At 36.3% G+C, this 23,396-nt stretch overlaps 1 protein-coding gene and 1 long non-coding RNA gene across 2 annotated transcripts in view; both read right to left on the bottom strand.

Moving 5' to 3' along the window:
• Nucleotides 1-6,946, bottom strand: part of LOC121316390 (28S ribosomal protein S5, mitochondrial-like) — a 35,870-nt gene extending 28,924 nt beyond the window's left edge. Inside the window, exons 1-2 of the mRNA XM_041251469.1 lie at nucleotides 6,820-6,946; nucleotides 2,284-2,427 (exon numbers count right to left, since the gene is read on the bottom strand). Coding sequence (XP_041107403.1) covers nucleotides 2,284-2,427; nucleotides 6,820-6,946 — 271 coding nt within the window. The remainder of the gene's footprint in view (nucleotides 1-2,283; nucleotides 2,428-6,819) is intronic.
• Nucleotides 6,947-16,135: 9,189 nt separating this feature from the next.
• Nucleotides 16,136-22,536, bottom strand: LOC121315288. Its single transcript, XR_005950231.1, has 3 exons — nucleotides 22,499-22,536; nucleotides 19,334-19,461; nucleotides 16,136-16,174 (listed from the first exon to the last, which is right to left on the bottom strand). It is a non-coding gene; the product is annotated as an uncharacterized LOC121315288 (long non-coding RNA).
• Between the last annotated feature and the right edge of the window lie 860 nt (nucleotides 22,537-23,396).

Raw genomic sequence — 23,396 nt, 5'->3', positions numbered from 1 at the left:
AAATGTCTTACATAGCTTAAAAAAAAGAACATCGAGAATCCCCCTCCCCCCCCAGATCTGTATTGATCACATCAGTAGCCCCAGGTAACTATGTAAAAGTGGAAATCCGCCAATTAGCAGAGATTTTTCATCTGCTACACTGCTAGCCAACTGTGCTTGAAAACTGGAAGAAAGTGGGCGGCAAAGAAAGCTGTCGAAGATGCTAAGGCTGCCCTTCGAATCGATGATATTGTGGGGTAAGTTCAGCATGAAACAGAGGAAGCTGGTAGTCAACAAGATGGAAAAGCAGGAGGAGAGGATGAGGTGTGTAAAGGCTGTTTCCCAGGCCAAGCAGGGAGAATGGAAGTGTGGAACAACGCAAGATCGGCTGGCAAGATCTCTGGACAATGGAACACAGCAGGATCAGTTTCCTCATCAGATCAATATATGATGTTCTCCCATCACCACAGAACCTAAATCTTTGGGTGGGTGAGGATCCCTCATGTCCTTTGTGTTTATCACCCGCAACATTAAGGCAGATTAACCAAGCCTCGCCCAGGAAAACTGGAAGCTGCTAGAGACTGGAAAATGCAGGAAGATGTTGGTCAACAGCTTATTTTTCCAGCTGAGATTGCCACCACTAACCTTCGACCAGACATTGTCTTTTGGTCTGGATCAGCACATCTTGTTCATATGGTAGAGTTAATAGTGCCATGGGAGGATGCTGTGAATGAGGCGTATGAGAGGAAGAAACTTTCCGGTATGCTCAACAAGCTGCTGAAGCGGAACAGCGAGGATGGAGAGTCCAGGTTTACCCAGTGGTGGTGGGTTGTCGAGGATTTGTGGCACACTCTGCAACGCGGTTTCTCAGAAATGTTGGGTTCAGTGGCGAAGAGTTGTGTCGCACAGCGAAGAACTTATCTGAAGCAGCAGAAAAAAGCAGCAACTGGCTGTGGTTGAGACGGAAAGATTCTGGCTGGGGATCTCAAGCATAATAGGAAAAAAGCAACGCTGATGTCGGGTAAGTAAGCTGGGCTGAGTTGAGTGGGGGATGGAGGGGGGTGATGCTGGGACGTCAGAATCACTGTCAGCCCTCTTGAGGTGTCGAGGTTTAGTTGACGAAACACAGAGGATAGAAGGTGCCCACTTGAAGACCCCAGAGATGTACCCTACTTAGCTCAATCCAGATGGTTGTCATGCTGATGCACTGGGGAGACCGCATTGTGGTAGATCCCCGGAGCCAGCATCGCAACCGTTGTGTCTGCTGATGTGCTGGGGATGCAAAATGAGCTGATCCCTGGAGCCAGCATTACACTTCAGCAATCAACACCAGACAGAAGGATATCTACATCATCAAATGAAAAACAACACAAAGATGCAGATGGATCACATTACTTTACTGCAAAGCTACGTCTTAGTTGGTGCTTATCTTGGCGAGAGCCAAGTTCAAATCAGCATGAAGGATTTAACATCTACTCTCATGTAATGGAAATCACAAGCTGCAGTGTGTATAGTTTATTTAATCTGTGTTTTTTTGTTACATAATTTTGTTCAGTACTGCTTGAAGCCAAGTATTTGATAGGCCCCCCTTTTGAAAGTGAGAAAACACATTTTAAGTTTTCTTTGTGATGTGACTGCAGAGAGAGTTAGCAAATTCAAGCTATGTTATCGTAAATACTGTTTGAGAGGTTGTGACATACCAGACACCTTATTTCTAAGATTAAAGACACTTAATAGAAAAGAAATGGATAAGTCGAGAATACAAGTGTTTGCACTGGTGCTCACTGCAACAGAGGGAACAAACAGTCCGAGCACAATGAGCAGAATTACATTTTTATTTCGAGCAGAATTTCATACATTGTTCATGGCCACACATGGTGTGGATCATTTTGCTAAAAACAAAATAAATAAAATGCTATGGTTAATGAAAGGGAGAAGTAGAAAATACAAAACTATGCAAGAGTAAACAGAGATAAGCCTAGAATAACTCTACTGGTAACCAACATCAAGTATGCCAACTCAAAGAGCTTTGCTACCTCTATTCTCTCAAAAACCCAATCCGCTGTGATACAGTATCTGTGTGCTTGGCACATTTGCAAGCGTCATTGGACTTAAACTTAAAAACAAAATACTGGAAAAAACAGAACTGAATATGGATAACACTACTCTACTAATGAAGGAGGTCCTGCTGACACACTCCTCACTTTAGCACTTTTTAAAATCGGAAACCCATTGTTGCTTCAAATTTTTATGAGACAGATTTAGAATTTCAGAATTTGACATGACTAAAGAAAGGTTCAATAACCCTTCCCTTGCCATCAGTCTGCTCTCTGTTCAGACCTTTCTTTATCTTTCTTTTGGTTCTTTTCCCCCTTCCTTTTCTTGCCCCAGTCTCCCCTCCTGTTAACAAACTTTGCTGGCTGCATGTCTCAGGCAGAGCGTTTGGCTCTCAAATCATTTATGCAAAAACAAAACATGAAAGAAAAATAAACAAAACAAAAAACACTTTTCATGTGCAGGGCCTCAGGTCTGCTAAAGTTCCATTTTAAGATTATGGATACTGCTAATGATTTCTATTAGCTGTCTCCCAAACAACAACAAAAAAAAAAAAACAGTTTCTCAGATTGGATAAAAAACTAAGACAAAAACAAAGTGGACAACATTAGTAATAAAACACCTATCATCAACATCAATGTGATACAGTGCAGGTTTTTATTTAATTGAGCAACCTGGTTCACAGGTCAATATGCCCCAATTTCCTATTCAACAAGGAGCAGTTAGCCCTATAAATGGGAAGGAAATGCAATTTCCAATACCAGCAGTAATGAGGATGGTATCCTTACAAATAAACTGCATAATCATTAACCAGTATTCAGTGGCTTTAATCACATTTAAAAGGGAGAACAGTTTGATGTAGTAAGAGAGGTACACAAATCTAATCAAAAGTCTTTTTTTACTAAATGCATTTAAAATGGAAGAGCAGTTTTTCTGCTTTAAGTTCATTAAAGCAATAAATCCACTTCACCTACCATGTTATCTAAAAAATTAAATTCATGCCGGGCCACGAAATGATCCCGGGCTGCAGGCCATGAAGAATCAAAGGCAATTATGTTGATATTTAGAGAGGCAGAAACCAAATTACACACCATATGCCTATAGCCTTAATTAATTGAGGGCAGTTAAGGAAGTCCACAATTGTTAACACAGTAAGATAAAAGAATGAATGAGCACTTAGATACTTGATACCACCCTCATACCAGGAGCTGCATTAGGAGCTCGCGTCACTAAACAGCAGCATTGATCTTGGTTACTTGTCAGTCAGTGATGCAAAGCTTAGCTTGAAGGAGAAATGCTATCTTTAAAACAACATTCTATTAATCTCTTTAGCAAAACAACGCCGAAATGTATTGATGGATTGTTGAATTATCACATGTGGATACAATAAATTTAGATCCAACCCGACAGCAATGGAAGCGAAACTGTCAGCATGTATTTTCCTGTATCAGATTCACAGTTTGGAAATGTATTTATCCAAGATGACTCAATTTTATAATTCTGTTGGTTTAACTAATTAAATTTAAGTGTTCCTTAATTTTCTTTTGAAAAAGTAAATGTACTTTATTTCTTTGAGTACACTTTACTTAATTAAACAGACGTCCTGCTACAAGCAGCTTACCAGCTCAGCCTTGCGCACGCAGCTCCAGTTATTTTTTTTTCTCCCCTCCCGCTCATCTGACAGTTGAAATGCTTAAATATTTTAGGATCAGACGTGTAGTAGACAAAACGTTTTATTAAAAAATGAATTTGGTTTGAGACTGATTGATGATTAGGATAATCAACATTGATTTCAAAACTGCTGCATTGATGTCCAGCACGCACTGCCACACACCTGCTTTGACAAAACTGATCACGCTCAGTTCGCTCACCCTAAATGTAGTTTACAACCACAACAGGGGGAACATGCCGTCTCAGATTTTTTCAACCAAGGTCCTGACCACTGATCTGTAAACAGTAAATAGCGCATGCCACTAGGTTATGACAAAGGTTGAAGTTGCTGGAATTAGGCCGTGGCCATTTTAACAGACAGAACATGTGGGAAGACCTTCAAGCATTCATTTTAGGTTAATTTAAAATTAGTAAAATAATTTGATTGACTTATTTATTTAGCCAAGTCACTCCCGTATACTCACCTAAATGAAGGCATAATTGTTAAATATATATTTTAAAATGAGTAATTTAATGAAACTAAAGCAAGAAAACACAATCACGATGCATTTTATTTTAGCAAAATGGATAAGAAAGATATCAATAATAATTATTTTAATTTTAAGTCCTTTGTCAAAATACCTGATATCTGCTATTAGCGTTGCTGCTACTATTGCATGTATTATACTACTACATCATGTATTAAGCACTTTCCACTGTATTTAATGTATTCTGCTTTTTTTTTTTTTTCACTGTGTATCATGCATTTCTCTATATTTAAAGTATTATGGATTTTCTTATTGTTACTGCATCTAGTAAAGCACTTTGATTGTGGTCCACTATGAAAGGTGCTATATAAAATAAAGATTGATTGATTGATAGAAAACATGAACTGCACAGTCTGACACACTTTAGACCTGGAATTGTGATCACAGAAACAGAAGGCATAGACAACAGTAGCCAACTTCAAAAAAGATGCTTTGTCTGAGAGTGCTCTGCAGGAAGATTCATTTATTTAAAACATTTATTTACTGTCTCAACCCCTTTTACATACTGAAATTCAACACATAACAATAACAGAAAGCAACATGCTGTTCAAATCCACAACCACAGGAGAACCTCTTTCAACTATGAAAAGAAGGGAATTGTATGCTGTAGACATTTTCCAATTATAATTTCTGTAGAGTTTCTGACAGACACAGCTAAGCAATCCATTGTGTATGTCCCAATGCTCCAAAAGCTATTGAGCAAAAATGATGTTTTAGACAAAGCCCAAGTAACAGAGGAGGACATGCCAACTGGATACAAGACATACTGTGATGGGTCCTGCTTTAAGGAGAATGCATTGTTGTCTAGGGATGAGTTTCGAATTGCTCTTGGCCTATATGTGGATGATTTTGAAATTGCAAATCCATTGGGTACATCTAGAAAAAAAAAAATATATATGTGCACTTTACTGGGTACTTGCTAATCTTCACAGAAAATACCACTCATCTCTGCATGCTATCCAGCTTGCTCTTTTATGTAAAGCAAACTCTTAAGAGTTAGACTATTCTTCAGTGTTGTCATCTCTACTTCTGGACCTTGCAACTCTTGTTCAATGTCTTCATTGAATAGCTGGGCACAATTGTTCGAGGCACTGTTTTGTACATATCAGCAGATAACTAGCCTATGGGCTTGCAGGTTTCATGGAAAGTTTTAGTGTAGACCGCTTTTGTAAATTTTGTATGACAAAAAGATGAAATACAGGAAAAAGAAGTGAGATCAGATATTTTCCGTACAAGAATTAAGGAAGAACATGATCTTCGTGTGCAGGAAATTCTGCAGGAGCCAGCGTTGATAAAGGAATATGGAGTAAAAGCGTGTTGATTTGTGAGTGAAAACCTAGAATACTTTCATGTTGTTAAAGGTTTCCCACCAGACATTTTGCATGACCTTTTAGAAGGAATTAAACAATTCCCATACAAGTTCACAGACAAAACTGACCAACCTCAACCAATTCTCAATGAATTTACTTCTAAAGGTACCATTGGAGGGAATGGCCATGAAAACTGGACATTGCTGTGACTTCTTCCATTAATTATTGCACACCAAGTTCCAGAAAAGACAAAACCTTGGAAATATTAATGGATCTGAAAGAGATACTTGAACTGGCAGTATCACCCAGTTTTCACAGACAAAATTATTCATTACTTTGATTGCAAGATCTCAGATCATAGGCATTTGCTGCAATAAGTGTTTTCAGCCTTCAGACTACAGCCAAAGCACCATTACATCGAACACTACCCTCACTTGATGAAAAGTTTTGGACCTCTACCAGATGTGTGGACAATGTACAAATTCTTTAAAAAAAGTGTTTTGTGACACACAATTAAAAAAAATGTCCTGTTAACCTTGGCTGTGAAACTCCAGAAGATAATAGCATACCACCTAGATTCCATTTTGTTCTTCAAACCATCAGTGCAGGTTGGCAAGGTGACAACTGTAACGGTCACTGCATTACCTGAGGTTGTTCAGCAATTTCTCTGTCACAGATTCACCATCCAGAGCACTGTATTCACTGCCTCCAGTGTTTGCCTTGATGGTATCAACTATACTGCTGACATGTTGATTACTGCTGGTGTTTGCTCTGGGCTTCCAGATTTCATACAAATTGTGCAGATACTACTAGCGAATAGTGAAGTTTTATTTGTTTGCAGAGAGCTGGCTGCTTGGTACACAGAATATCTATGATCCTATGAACTCAGCAGCAATAATTGTACCCTGTGACGCGCATTTCTGATTTCAATGATGTTTTTCCCCTCTCTCCTTACAAAGTGAAAGGCAAGTTGTTTGCGACACCAAAGCACTACATTTTGTGCTGATTTAAAGAAAAAAAATGAACATTTCATATTTTTCATGATTTTACTTTCCTGTAGAGCAAGCAGCTATAGGAGAATCAACAATCAAGTTCCGAGTGATTGATAATCAAGACGACATCAGGAAAATAACAATAACCCATAACCAGATTCAGTAGAGAACCTTTCCTCCAAATACTGAAAGAAAAACTGGAATTGAATTAAAATTTTCAACTCCATTGCCAGGATGTAGATTTCAATAACAAACTGTGTATTCTAACTGACATTGCAGAGTTACCAGAGAAAGCTACTTTGAAGATTACCCAGCGGTCCTTTTCTGATTTGTCTTCAGCTGACACATCTGACACAGAAATTCTGAGTGAGTCTTCTTCAGAGAGATGAAACCAATGGCCATATCCATTCATCATCCCAGTGTTTCCTATAGAGACAGTACAAGCTCTGGCAGGGCAATCTTGCCTCTCTCAAAGACTGAACTTTTCATGGCCATTTCTAGAGATATGAAACATGATATACTAGAGAAACTTGCAGCTACAATGTACAATTTCAAGGCTTACCCAGATAATGCATAATTTGGAAATGTGTCTGAAACTTTGATTTGCAAACATCCCTGCCTTACTGAGCCTGGCTCTTCAACTGCCTGGTATGGATGGAAGAACAGCCTCAAATTTAAAATGGGAAATTATCGAGCAAAATTATGCAGAGCAAGACGCATGGATGGGATAGTTAATGGTGGCAAACGTGGAAAACATACAATAGAGAGAGAGAGAGAGAGAGCCCTCCAAGAAAAATATTTAAAAAACCAAAACATTCAGAAGTCAATTTCTTACCAAACCTCCCACAAGGGGAGGATGAATCAAGCCTTGAGGCAGAGAGGAAAATGCTTTTAGAGGAAATTAATAAAAAAGAGAAGAATCTGATTCTGATAAAGATGATGGACAAAGCCTTTTCCTTGCGTCGTAATAAAATAGTAGAGACCAAGCCTCCTGTGACTTAATAGAACTTTGGCCAGCCCTGTTCACTGAATCACAGGTCGCATTACAATTGCACTAATAAACACATACATACATACATACGTACATACATACAATTGCACTAATAAACATATACATACATACATACATACATACATATACAGCTGCATACAGAATTATTTATTTGACACAGTGTTTTTCTTTCCACTGCCTACAATTAATTGCTACAATTAAATGTGCATTTTGAAAAAAAAAAATGAAATAATTATAATAATATCAAAGGAAGTAGGGGTGTTAATTGTTTACCTTTAAACATTAACAAAGTGTCAAAGGCAGGTTTGGGGTCAATTCTTGTTTTTTTTTTTTAAATTCCAATTCCTCCATTAAAATCAATAGAAAATTCCATTTCCTTTTTACCATTAATAGGCTTTATTGGAATTGGAATGAAAGTGAACACCTGGAATTGTTTTGCCTTAATTCGTTAAACTTCGTCAAAAAAAATTAAAGTCAAAAGCTTATGTGCACACTCCCGAACCCCCTCCCCTTCTCTCTCTCTCTCTCACCTTCAGTCACAGTCTGTATTTCTTTGGCTTCTTATACAGTTATATGCTTTTCCATTGTTTTTCTCCCACCGGAGGACAAATGTTACTGCAAACTGCACAGTAGTGTTTCAGGGCTTCCAGTCCTCCTTGGGGAAGATGCAACTGAATTTGAAAGACTTGCTTGGTAAGTAAGCACAAGTTCTCGTCATGCCTCTCAGTAATTTCTGTGTTTGTATGTATTAGTTGAAGAAAAAAAAAAAATATATATATATATATGGTATATTACCATATATTATTACATATGGTATATATTTATTTGGTTGTTGTGTGCAGTTTTTTTGTCACACAGTTTTGATCTATGCAATATATTATGTATTTAACAGGAAACAAATATAGAAGACACGGTCAATGTGCCCATCGTGCAATTTGAACCCTGTAATCATTCTAGAGGGTCACATTGTTATTGAGGATTTGAAGACCCTGCCCAAAGGACTTGCCAATTTATTTGGTCACATTTATGCATTGCATCTATAGTACCTTTTGAATTTATTCAAAAGGCTTTTCTTTCTTGGTGATGAGAAGCTGACTCCCAAACTAAAGAATCGCCTCCTTATGTAGAATGTGGATTGTCTTAAAAGGCAAATTGGGCTTATTTATGGCAAGCCGTTTTAACATTTAATCCTTAATTTAAGATATCAGCAATAAATTATTGATATCAGAAATAGGTGCACATATTTTTATATCAACAATATAACAAATTGAATTGTTGATATCAAAAATTTAATTGTTGATATAAATATGGGCACCAATTCCGATATCAAGAATTGAGTTGTTGATATCAACAATTCAATTATTGATATCAGCAATTGAATTATGGATATCAGAAAGTAAGGCATAAATGTTAAAATGGCTTGCATGAATTGTTGATATCAAGAATTGAATTGCTTATATAAGAAATTAAGGATTAAATATAAAAATAGCTTGCCATACATATTTGATTTATTCAGCTACATGTTCCAATGTAGTATTGCTACAACTGTTTAAGTAAGGTGTGTAATAATGTTTTAATTTGTTTTTTTAACATCCTGACAACTGTTTTACACTTAAAGGGGAAATCAGCTTGATTTTGTTGTGTTTCATGTAGCTGTATGTTGCTACAACTGTTTAAGTAAGGTATGTGTATTATTTATATATTTATTTACATCATGACCACTTTTTTACACTATTAAATTGCAATCTACTGTGCTCTGTTTCCAAAACAGAACTACATTTCCCATCAGGAAGAGGACGGGAAATGTAGTTCTGAAGTTTTAACTATTCTATAAAGGACTTTTTGATTTTTGTAATTTCTATAATTGAATACATATTCTGAATCTATATTTTTGAAGGTATTTTGTTTCAAGTACTTATTGGCAATTTAATTTTTTTGTATTAATGACCAGAAGTTTTGAACATACCTGTCTGAATATGTTTGACCCACCTGCTAATCACAAACTACCAAGTACACAATTTTTTTTTTGTTTTTGTTTTTTTTCGCCACCGCCGCCTTTCATAAAACATCTCACAGTTATAAGTTGTGTTTGCGGGTGGGTCAAAGCTTTGATTTGGTCCAGGCTAAGTGTATACACTTGTATTTGATTTCAGCTATTTATTTTTTAATTAAATAAAAATGTTCAAATTAACTTGACTTTTAAAAAGTACATCTAACTCAAAAGGATAAATTATAGAACAATTAAATAATAATAATAATAATAATAATAATAATAATAATAATAATAATAATAATAATAATAATAATAATAATTTATTCCATTTATAAAGCACTTTTCAAATAATCTCAACACGCTGTACAATTTACATAAACTTAGTTATATAAACAAAAATATCATAAAGAAATTACAAATACCAAAGACATAACATAATCTAATTTGCTAGTTTATTTGATATGTGTCCATTCTGCAAACATTCAGAATCAGCTGGAGCTATATCTAAGACTTTGGGGGTGTATATTGAAATGACACAGTGCTGCTATAATTGTGGGTAGGTCCCTTCATTAGTTGGAAATGAGAACAACTCCGTCTTGGGTTTTCTTTTCCCAATAACCACTTACACGGCACACACTTTCTTTATTTTTTTTATTGAATGCAACATTAATCATAGTAATACAACAAAATACAACATGCAAAGGAGACATGTACAGTGTGAAAGATGTCTACTCAGTTTAACATAAACTAAACTCAGAAGTTTAAAATGCAAGAGACACTGTGTTGCATTTATGGACAAACCGAAAAAATCAAAAAATTATCTATCACAAGATTGACAAATAATGAGAATAAACACTATTTCAATGTAGAATAGTATTGCTTACCAATTTGGTTTCATAGTGGTAAAAATAAGGAAATTAAAATAAGTGATTAATGTAAAGTGAAACGTATTCAAGTCAATGTAAGATTATTTTTGTTATTGTTTAGGACAAATAACTACAGCACCAATAAGTATTTCAAATTTAAGGTAACATTTATATTTACAAAATTAATAGTTTACAACCAGCAATAATGTTTTTCTGTCAGTCATGAAAACTTTCAGAAAAGCCGACAAAGACAAGGCCAAACACCACGCCTGCATTACCAATCTGGATTTTAAGTGCCTGCAGGAATCTGAAGCAGTCAGATTGGTACACAAGGTCTGGTTTAATCTTCATTTTAACCTGACATAATGTGGGTGGGAGGGTGTCCACCAACTGAAAAAAACATCTTTGAATAGGTTACATATGTACGTAATATCATTTTACTAACTTAAAAAAAAAAAAAAAAAAACACTCTGCGTCTGAGTAATTAAGAGTACATTTGTGCCGTGTCTGCAAAATAGCGTGTCATCATTTTGCAGCATTTGATACTTCTTAAGAGTGAGGGGCCTGAATTTGAGGAGTACAGCCTCAGCAGAGCTATTGCAAATTGGCTTACTTCTGGTGGTACCAAGCATTTGAGTGTCCATAAGAGACATCTTTCTTTGTAATTCTCTTGGTGCATGAGGTCTAACGTAGTTTGAATCTTTTATTATTATTATTTTTTAGGGACGAGCAACGATATGAAAATTATATTTCAATATATCGAAGTCTTCCAATAGACTTAAAAATATAAAAACACAATTGCAATATCAAACATATATAGACGTTAACAGAGATTTACATATAGAAAGCAATAACTTACTTTAACTTAGTGCTGCTTTACTTCACAATATCCATGGAGAAAAACAAGGCCTTGTTATATTGTTTTGCTATTCCATCATCAGCCACCTGAAAACCGAAATATTTCTATATTTCATTGCACACAGACTTTCTAGGCAGTGCGGAAGTAATTGAATCTTCAGCTGCTCTGCGTATAAATGCTGACCCACAACACCTCTAAAAGTATTAAATACAGTATCATAATTAATTTTGCATTATTTTGAGATCTCAAAATAATGCATAACAGATGGCCAATGGTGCTTATGCTGCATGTAAATAGTGTTTGGCACCTAAACGCCAATCAATAGAATAAAATGGTTAAATAATACTATAGTGTGTGGTGTCTGCCAATAAGACTGACCATGATTGGTATGTATATTAATACAAAAATTGATTGCACTGCGTTTATATCTTTAGCGAGCGTACATGACATTTTGATATTGCGATGTGGAAATTATCATAGATATTGCACGATATCAATATCATATCAAAATATCGATGGTGCCCATCCCTAATTATTTGGGTTTTGCCATGAACACAAATTAGAAGGGCTCAATTTTGTCAAATATGTTTGGACTGAATTACTTTTACTAATTGATTGATTGTGTTCACTGTTAAATAAAAGCAAAATACTACAAGTAATATTCTACTTTGTTGTGTGTTTTGTGCGATGGGGAGGGGCAAGTAGATCTTTCTAGCATTTTGTCCTTTTTAGATTTTTTTCTAAAATTTGTGTATTATTATTAGTAAGACTGATGCATTTAATGAAATTGCATTTAGTTACATGTTTGAATTCCTAAATCAATATTGAACACTGCGGTGTACAGTCCATCCAGTTTACCAACAGATTCTAATGTCATCAATTTGATTCCCAATCTAAATGTTTCCAGAATATAGATAAGCAAAATGTAGATACAGTAGTTGTATAAACTGATATAACTAGTTCAATCACTGACAGGGTAGAATCATTTTTGCACGAAATTCCAATTCCAGTTTACCTTGCTATTTTTTATATATCAGTCTCTGAAAACTGCAGCTCATGTATAGTCAATGCACTGTTATCAGAATGAAATGCCCAAAGGCTGAGAGTTCACAGCTCATTAATAAAACACTGCATATGAGAATTATGCAATGTTTTACTCAGACAGCTTTTTGCTCTTGTGGGATTATGCTTAAACTCCTACATATCGCTGAATCCCGGGACAACAAGATTTGTGTGAGGGACAACAAGTTTTACCGTTATACTTTGCATGTCGCACTTTTTTCCTTGTTTTGTCACAACGTTCTGTTGCTAGAAACACCCCCGCAGATGTCTAGGGAGTCACGCTAGGTCCTGAAAAGTTTAAACTGCTGAAGTCTTAATAAAATAAAAATGTTATTAAAAAAAAAAAAAAAGCATATGTACCTTAAAGCAAAAATATATACAAAGTACAGAAATACGCACTCTTAATTCACAAACCCTCAGTCACACACAGTAACAAACTTATCCGATTGAATACAACACTGCTATTATATTGCCTTTTGTCTACAGTAGATGCCCAGTAAAGTTTGACCACCAGATCTAAGAAGAATATTTAACATAATGCAAATTACAAAAACCTATAAACTATTTTATATGTAACAGTTTAGCTATTTAAAAAAAAAAAGCTACTTAAATTGGGTGGTTGGAAGTAGGTTTGTAAAGCTATAGATTGACTTAATTGTTTTTAATACAACTTTGCGCCGTGACAGACACGCAGGCCATGGCCTACACAGCAGTTAAGGATTAAACTAAGATTATTCTTCAGCAATGTGCAGTCTGCTATAAACATGAGGTTAAACTACTTTTCTGGATATGCGGCCTATGATAAAAGTTGCACACCTTTGTTCCAAATAGTCACAAGTTGTATAAGGGTTGAGTTCATTGAGCCTTCCCTTCAGTCCATGTGACTGTTTTAAGCCTATCAGTACACACAGATCACATTTCAGCACCGTTTTAAATGATGCTATTGAAAAGCAAACCAGAGAGCACCATGAAAGGATGGGGTCCGAAATATTTGGCCCCGTCCTTGAAACGGTTAAAAGGTGTGTACTAGCATCATAGAAAGCGGGAGATTGCACTTTTGGTGTTCTCGCTAGTCTTATTAAAAGCTAGTGAGAGGCAGGATTTTTGTGTTACAGACACCTAACCTCAAAAAGACAATCGCAAAAAATAAATAAAAGAAAATAATAACAAATAAAAAAAAAAAGTTGCATCTCTAAACAAAGGAAGGAGGAGAAGCCACGTTTGGAGGTAGTTTGAGGAACTGAACGAGAAAACCTTGGTATGTAAATAATTATGCCAAACAAAATTGCCTTACCAAAAAAACACAAGTTCAATGCTTCACAATATGACATGAAAATATTCAGAAATTACTATGGATGGGGTTAGTGATGGCAGTAAAAAGCAAACATCCAGAATAAACAGAACCCTCTAGATGGCGACTGACATTTACTTAGCCCTTACATCCCTGTGAATATGTATAACACGATTTGAAAAGGACGTTTTTTTTTTTGTTTTTTTTTCAATATTAATTCAGAGAACGCATAAGTGTAAATAAATGATGTATAGGCTTTAATTTACCAGTACACTTACGCAAATCATTTGCTTAATATATATATATATATATATATATATATATATATATATATATATATATATATAATTAATATATATATATACATTAAAGTCAACAGAAGGCTGTATTTAGTGCTGCTAGTCGAAACAACATCGCAATAGGTGAATTACAGTCAATTTGATAGTTTAAATCGTTGAGTGCTAAGGTAACAAGACTGCACTTAAAAACTGTAATTTAGATTTCTTTCGTGTGCTGGGCTGTGTTGAATTGGGAGGCTAATTAGAAACTTGTGTTAAGTATACGGCTCTAGGCCTACAGAACAGTATTAATTGGCTAACAGTGTCATAGAACACTAGCCGCTCTAAGCAGCAGCCGTCTAAGGGCCACATGTCCAAGGGCAGTCTGAGCTGTGGCAGTTAGAGTGAGGACTTTTTCCCTAATCTCTCCCAATGGCTACCAGAGGTCTCATTCCCACCTTTACATCTAATGTCTGCTATCAAGCTCCCCTCTCCCTATCATCCACCAAAGAATAATTCTGCTTTTAGTTCTCGCAATTCCTCTCCCTAATCTACACTTCAGCTGACAAAATTCTACTCCTAGGTGATTTCAACATCCATGTCAATTTGCCTTCTTCCCCTCTAGTGACCGACTTTGTCACAGTCCTGGACTGTCTTGGACTGTCTCAATCTGTCAACGTTCCCAGTTACACCCGTGGACACACCCTCGATCTGGTTATCACCAGGGGTCTTGATATCTCCAATCTCTATCACGGATATCTTTCTGACAATTTCTTAATCACTGCCAATATTAATCTACCCGCACTTTCAGCTACTACTGATACTGTTATTTCCTTCCGTCCCAAAAAACTGCTAAATCCTACAATACCATTGGAATGTGTTTCTTCTTCCCCTCTGACTGGTGCTCTTCCATCTTCAGTTGATGATGCGGTGTTTCTCTACAACACCACCCTTACTACAAACCCAGTATAGTAATTGACAACCTTGACTCCCCCCAGATTGCCCCTCCTGCTCTCTCTTCCTTATCTCCTCTCTCCATTAGTGATGTCTCCAGCCTACTGCTGAAATCAACTACTGCCACATGCCCCTTGGACCCCTGGCAACAAAATCTCATCCGTCTCTGTGCTTCTGACCTTGTTCCTTTCATTATGCAAAATCTCTGCAGTCTGGTTTCCGGCCAGTACCGAAACTACTCTGCTCCAGATTGGAAATTATCTTCTGCTTAATGCTGCTGCTGCTGCTCCATCTGTCCTTGTCCTCCTTGACCTAACTACCACAGATCATAGCATTCTTCTTAACTGCCTTCAGAAGTATGCTGGGATCTCTGGAACCTGTCTCTCATGGCAGTCCTCTTACCTATCTGGACACATGCAATCTGTTTTCTATGATGGAAGCAGTGCTGATGCAAACCCCGTCATGTGACGTCATGACCCTGTCATGACCTCAAGGGTCTGTTCTCGAGTGCCTCCCTTGGGTCACCTCATCCGCCAACATAGCCTCAGTTCCAGAATATCCCTCCAACCTGCTGACCTGCTATGTCCTGCATGAGGCCGGCTAGAAAAACATGAACAGTTAAATGCATCCCAGTGCCGCAGATAGAAACTGGCTGTAGCCACCTCCTCCCAAAAAGACGAGGCAGTGAAACCATGAATGAATAATAATAAATAATTAACATGCTCCACAGTGGCACTTTACCGCCTATCCCCCAAATATTGACTGCGCTGGGGGAGAGAGCCCAGCCTCTCCAACCTGATCACTCATGCCACAGAACTAAATACAAACCTCTCAGCACTCGGGTAAGGAAAACCCCCCTACTCACATATTTTAACTTTTTAGGGGGAAACCTCAGGAAATCTGTGTATATAATGCCTGTAGAAAGTCTACATCCCTGTGGGAGGGTAGTGGGTGGAGCTTTTGGGAAGGACCAGAAATGACAGCACACAGGAGCCGGAAATGGAGTTTAGTCCTTAGAGCCCTGTACCATCAATGGTATCAGGGCAGGGTTTTATTTTACCAAACAATAAAAATAGAACAGTCCAGTATTGCAAAAAATAAACAAGAAAACCACCTGGAATACCAGCAATGGTAAACTCAGGTTTGAAATAAAACAAAAAATGTCACGGTTACAAAATAAATAACAACAAAGGAAGCACTGGGTTTCTTTGAGCTACTGCAGTGGGTTTCCTCTCACCGCTTCTTAGCTCCCTTCCACAGATTAATGGCCAGTCCTCGGTTCCTCACTCCGGTAATCTAACACAGTGTCCAAGGTTTTCAAGCTTCTGTGAATAACAGCAGTGAATAAAAGCAACGCAACAAGCACAGCATGTGTTTTCAGTTCAGCCCAGGGAGACCGAATGGCAAAACCATATTGCTTAAATACTGCCAAGTCCCACCCCTGCAATCAGAACGCTGCCCCACGTCAGCCAATCAACGAGAACAGCACAGCTGATTGCAATGATGGGACCTGACGGCCGCATGGTTCTACCTTGGGCCAAGATGGCCACCAGACCCGGAACTTCCTGTATGGTCAGAGTTCAGCCTCCTGATCCAATCACGGTCAACCCTACACAGCGCTGCCGGTGGTCGGGAGGGCAAATTACGACAGGGACTCCTTTCAATCCTGTCACAATCCCCTTTAACTTTTTTCACATTTTGTTGTGCCAGTGCCTCAGAGTTTCATGCATTTAAATGAGGATTTTTTTTCCACTTATCTATACACCATATATTAAAAATACAAAACTGAAAGACAATAATTGGATAAGTCTCCACCCCCTGGAGTTAATACTTGCTGGAAGCACCTTTGGCAGCAATTACAGCTGTGAGTCTGTTGGGATAGGTTTGGGTGATGTGCTGTGTTGGTTTTGCGCCAAACATAACGCTTTGCATTTAGGCCATTAAGTTCCATTTTAGTTTTGACAGACCACAAAACTTTTTGCCACATGGCTACAGAATCTCCTGAGTTTTTTTTTTTTTTTTTTGCATATTTCAAACGGGATTCAAGGTGGGCTTTCTTGGGTAATGGCTTCCTTCTTGACATCCTGCCACACAGGCCAGATTTGTGGAGTGCTTGGGATATTGTTGTCACATGCACACTTTGACCAGTCTTGGCCATAAAAGCCTGTAGCTCTTGCAAAGTTGCCATTGGCCTGTTGGTAGCCTCTCTGATCAGTCTCCGTCTTGCTCGGTCATCCAGTTTGGAGGGACGGCCTGATCTAGGCAGGGTCTTGTTGGTTACATACACCTTCCACTTCTTAATAATCGTCTTGACCGTGCTTCAAGGGATATTCAAGGCCTTTGATATTTTTTTTATACCCATCCCCTGATCTGTGCCTTTCAACAACTTTGTCCCAGAGTACTTTTGAAAGCTCCTTGGTGCTCATGGTTGAGTCTTTGCTTTGAAATGCACTATCCAAAAGAGGGAACCTACAGGAACTGTTGAATTTATCTTGAAATCATGTGAATCACTACAATTTAACACAGGTGGAGGTCATTTAATTTGGTGTGTGATTTTGAAGGCAATTGGTTACACCTGAGCTAATTTAGGATTGCTATTACAACGGGGGTGGACACTTATCCAACCAAGCTATTTCAGTTTTAATTTTTAATTAATTTTCTACACATTTGTAGATTTTTTTTTTTCACTTGAAAGTTGTGGGGTAGGATGTGTAGATATATTTAAAAAAAATAAAAAATAATGCATTTTAATTCCAGTCTATAAGGCAACAAACGATGAAAATTTTGAAAGGGTGTGAAGACTTTATAAAGACACTGTATGTGTGTGTGTGTGTGTGTGTGTGTATATATATATATATATATATATATATATATATATATATATATATATATATATATATATATATATATATAGATAGATAGATAGTGTGTGTGTGTGTGTGTGTGTGTGTGTGTGTGTGTGTGTGTGTGTGTGTATATATATATATATATATATATATATATATATATATATATATATATATATATATATATATACCTGCACCGCGATACTGTGGTAGTGTTGAATCTCTGCCCTTGTAAACATTTACACGCATTTACAAATGCAAGGATCCAGCACTTCCACAATCTCTCTCTCTCTCTCTCTCTCTCTCTCTCTCTCTCTCTCATATCAAAACAATGCAGTCGTCACAGAGATGTTGGCTGTTACTGGTCGAGAGCACACGCGTCATTGAAGCAGCGCTTCAAAAATTGCTCTTTCCACATTAATGTTTTTAAAAAAGAAACCTATCCTCTTCATATTTTGAATACTGTTGACATATCTTAAAGATGTAGTGTAAATAGATTCAGAATGCTAAAGTGTAAAATTGGTGGCCATATAAACATACTGACTGATGGCTAGTTCCCATCTACTGTCCCTAACCCCTGTCAGGGAAGAAATAAATGCACTACAGGCTGATCTATATTTGCTATGGTGTTCTACAGTATATTACTGTCACACTGCCAAATTGTCAGATCTCAAGCCAGTTAAGCGTATGATACAAGATGAATTCAATCAATGTCTTCAGGCAAGACAACTCCAATCTGTTAGATGCAATATGGTTATGCCGCATGGAGCTGAACAAACTAAAACCTGCAAAGTCATTACTGATTTCTCTTCTAACACATCCTTGTATTTATTAACTTGTCAATATTACACTGTAGTATAATGAGAGATCTATGAAAAGCTAAACTATGATGTGCCAACAGAAATCTTACAAGGGCAACTTCAATTTCTACAAAGAAATAGAAGTACCATTCCTACTGTACATGAACGCCTGTGACTGATCCATACAGAATCAAATATTTATAAACCCCAATTATAAATCTAATGAATCTGAAGGTAGTACTGTAATTCCCATTTATTCCCACCTGATTTAGGACTTGTGATTTCAGTGATAACCTTATGGATATGGTTACACTGGATGTATTTAACTGTTTATTTTATTTTTATTTTTAAATAACCCAATATGTTGTAAGAAAAACACACACCACTTGCGTGTAAAGGTAGTAAAAATAAGGTCTAGTTTATTGTAGTGATAGAATGCAAACAGAGCAGCGATTTTATAGGCAGTCACTATGCTGTTATGGGCAGTCGTTGTAATGGCCCCTGCAGTGACGTGGACTCGCTGTTATGTCATGTAATCAGGTAAAGTGCCTTTATCTATTGTCTTTTCTGGTCTACTACTCTCCTGTGTATTATAAATTCAAAACCAATTTCAAATTACAGCAGTACTTGGCAAGCTGCTTTTAAGATTCCAGTTGTCCTGAGATGAAACCGTCTAGCTTGGTAATGCTTCTTTTAAGGAATTATTTAGCGTTATTATAAACATACAATAATACACACCAACCAGCTGTTAAATGCTTCATGAATTATTGCTTACCTAAGATTTTGTTTTCATGATGAGATAATAATCTGATAAATATCTGCTAAATGGATCACTTACATTTGTTAAAGAAGCTGATGTGTCTGTATTGCCGCACTGCGCAATTAGAAGCTGCTGAAGAGATTTTGTTCGCAAATCCTGGGACAGGCAAGTGTATTGACAGTTGCTCTCTGGTACACAGTCACCTCCTAAAACAGAGAAGCACAAATTATGACGTAACACACAGGCACAGTCCAAATAATACACTTGCAAACTGTACAGTGGTGGGAACTAATTTAATCTCAGCAAGGATAATGTATATGATTTGGAATACACTGTCTTCATTTTTTTTCAGCAGGTTGGGTACCAGCTTATCTTAATAATAAAGAAAGGTTATGCCTAAGTTGTTTTTGTATCATGTGTCATGACCGGGACATGTTTTATAACATGCAGAGTATAACAATGTGATTAGAAATATATGAACTGTTGTACTTTCATTTAATCTGCATTTAACCATAAACAATTGTTCACATAAAATAAATACTTACATTTAAAAATAACAAGCCAATACAGGGGTTAGCAACAGATACAATAATGTCTGCTTTATTGTTTTTTTTTATTGATACAGTATAAGTACATTACTAATACATTTCCTACCCTTTACACTAAAAACAAATTAACACGTCAGAAAATATATATATATATATATATATACAAATATTAGATAAGTCCCTTCTAGGGTTGTACAGCAATACCACTGAGATGCAAGACTTAACCTACACTTCTGCCTCCATACAGGGATGGAAATAAGACTCTTATAGCAGTTTGATCCATTCCAGCTTTAACAGGACACAACTGAGCTTGTTACCTATACACGGGTGCTAATCATGCATATATTAAAACCTGAAATGGGTGAAACTGCTGTGCAAAATGAGTCCATCCCTGCAATATCAATCTTTCTTTCTAGTTTATTGATATCACCCTTCTCATGAAGGCATCAGCACTTTAGAGAGATAAATGACCCACCTTTTGCTTAAAATTACACCCTGAGCACAGATAATTTTAAATTCAGAGAGTGTCAAGGCCGAGATCTGTAAAATACATTTAAAGACCAATCAATAAGAATGTATATCAGACTTCAGAGCACTTTTTTACTGCCATGATTTCTAGGAATGCAGTGCTTTAAACCTGCACAAAAGCATAAATTGTGCCTCAAATTAATCTCCAGGTCAATATAGAAATAAATAGTAGTTAGCTGACCATTTATCCAGAATGACATCATCCACCCAAAGCACATACTTTACCTGACAATGTACAGCAAAACACAGAGCCCAGGCCAAGAGACATACCAGTTACTAAAGGTAATCACTCTTAGCTGGTACCATTGGGAGATTGGTCTGTGTGAGTGCCAGGTGGTATTCAAAGCGACCACTGAACATGCCATAATAATAGTTGAGCTACTCTTTGTTGTTGCAGGGGTTATCGTGCACTTTGGATCACCAGATTCCTCCTTTTCATGAGCTCAATATAAAGAACAGTTCATCAGTAAAACTACTCTCTGTCAGTATCTTTAATTTATGAAGACCAATGTAAAAATGTAAAAACAAAATTTTAAAAAAGGCTAAAAGGGTGGTGGTATTAAGATCCTCCACTGTTTACATCATTAAAATAGACCCCTATATATAATATAAGAGCAAATGTCGAGAGCTAAATCATTTTAGCCTTTTTAGGCTGCCTCTGACACCTGCCAGACCGCATCAAAATTGTACGCATGCTATATATGCTATAAGCTTTGGTAATGAGAAATGTGCTAGCCTCCAGCCACACCAGAAATCAAAGTCACAAAAGAACTATCTTCAAGTGGATGTACTGCACATTAGCCAGTAGTGTTGTTTTGGGCTGCAAATGTTACGTCTGAAAAAAGTTTATCTGAAAATATAAAAACAAAATTGTACATTGAATTAAGTAATTGTTTTCACTATTAGTTTGTTTAAACAGTTCAGAATCCAGCAGTAAAGAAAAAAATGGTATTTAAGAGCAAGTGGGTCTCTACTTTACACTACGAGAACACCCATGCTTTAGGAGGTATACTGTATTTAGTTACAGGTGTAATACAATAAAAAAGAACCCTTATGGAAATTAAATATATTGCAATATATTGGGAAAACATGTTGATATATGTTTCAATATACTGGAAAATATATGTAGTACAAAATATGTTTTCCTATGTTATATTACAATACATATTTGAGAATTTTTTTACAGTTTGTATATGTTTCCAAACACATTTTTCACTTGTGTAAAATCATACAAGAAATATAGGTATATTTCAGAATATATGTATTTTTATATATATATATATATATATATATATATATATATATATATATATATATATATAAAACACGGCTTGGAAAAATAACCACCTCTGATTGGTTAAACAGCATCACATGACCATGCGTATATATATATATATATATATATATATATATATATATATATATATATATATATATATATATATATATATAGCTTATACCATGGCTTGCATAATAATGAGCCGAATCACACTGAATAAAATCACTATGCACCACTGCATTCTAAATTCCATGACAAACTGCCAAAAATAAGTGGCATTTCACTTATTTCCTTTAATATATTTTGTGATGAAAATCCACATAACTGGTACAACACCAACTTTCTGAGTGACGACAGCAGTCCATCTGAATGACAATGATAATAATAAATAAGTGCACCAGCAAGAATAGACACATAACAGTAAATGAGGAACAGCTAAATGAAACAGAAGAAAACAAAGATTGAAAAAAAATCACAAACAAATTAAAAAAAAAAAAAAAAACTACAGCATGGGCTGGTTAATGTACTTAAAGAATAAAATATGGACATTCATTTTATGGAAATAAGTCCAGAAAATCTCAACAACATGCCAGTGCAAGAAATTCAACTGAGGACCAGTATTCAGACTCCAGTTTTATAACGCTGAGCTAGACTAAATACATATTTTAACAGTATACGTTTTAACATCTCTGCTGACAGCGAGTTTAAAACCAGCAACAATATATTCCTGTCAGTCAGGCAATCTCTTAAAAAAGCATCGTCAACTTAATCTGGCACGACTTGGACGCGAGGGTGTCCGACAACTAACAAAAACATATTTTGAGATTCAAAAGGCTGAAAACGTACTATAATATGTGTGCCCCGCATACAACAAGTTTACGAACTCACCTCAAGATCCGGTTTCAGTCTCCATCGCAGCTGCTCTCCTTGCTTCCTTAGTGTCATTTGAAGCTCCACCCATCATCACAACTTGTATACAGTCCTTCAATTTCTAGTGAGATGGCACTTTCAATGCAGAAATTCATAATAAACTAACGTGTGCAATTTATTTTTAATAAACAATGAATTGAATTAAGTTAAATTTGGGACCATGTTACACTGTGGTTGTATACACAATAAAAGTTTATGGTTTTGTCTTAATTTAAATGTGTTTTAATTATTTTAATTATGTTTCCCACAAATGACAGGTAGCCGTGTTATAAGCGGTATAAACCACTTCGGGCCGTGGTATATATCATGGGAACTGCATGCCCATCGTGGTTTATACCTTACACATATTAAACTGATAGTCAGGATTCAAAAATAACCATTTTACAATTTGAGCATTTACAAAATATCAAACAACGAAATGAAACAAAAAAGAAGAGACAGCTTCTTCGGTCTTTGAGTAAAGTGATGTAATCAAATTGTGAAATGTGCTTTGAGCAAATGCATAGTTCCCAAACACATTTTGAAGATGCTACTCAATCTGCGAATTGCAGTTTGCGGGGTGTTTAAAATGGGCATCAAGTGAAATACAAACCTTTTTAATACAATCTTTTTTTTTATTGAATTAATAAAAAAAATCATTTAATTATATTTATGAGATACACGTCATTGATTCATTATTTATGCATTTGATATTTATGCAGGAAGTTAACCAATTGAGACCATGCACTCATTTGCAAAGGGGTTGTGGTAAACAATTTAGGAGGGTAGTCACCTCAAACATTAAACTTCAAGTGAGTTTGAAATAATGTTCTCGTCTTGTTAATTAGAAAATACAGTTTTAGAGGAAAAAACTAAC

The sequence above is a fragment of the Polyodon spathula genome, chromosome 5, assembly GCF_017654505.1.
Source record: "Polyodon spathula isolate WHYD16114869_AA chromosome 5, ASM1765450v1, whole genome shotgun sequence".
Classification (NCBI taxonomy): domain Eukaryota; kingdom Metazoa; phylum Chordata; class Actinopteri; order Acipenseriformes; family Polyodontidae; genus Polyodon; species Polyodon spathula.
This window is presented reverse-complemented; position numbering and strand designations above follow the sequence as displayed.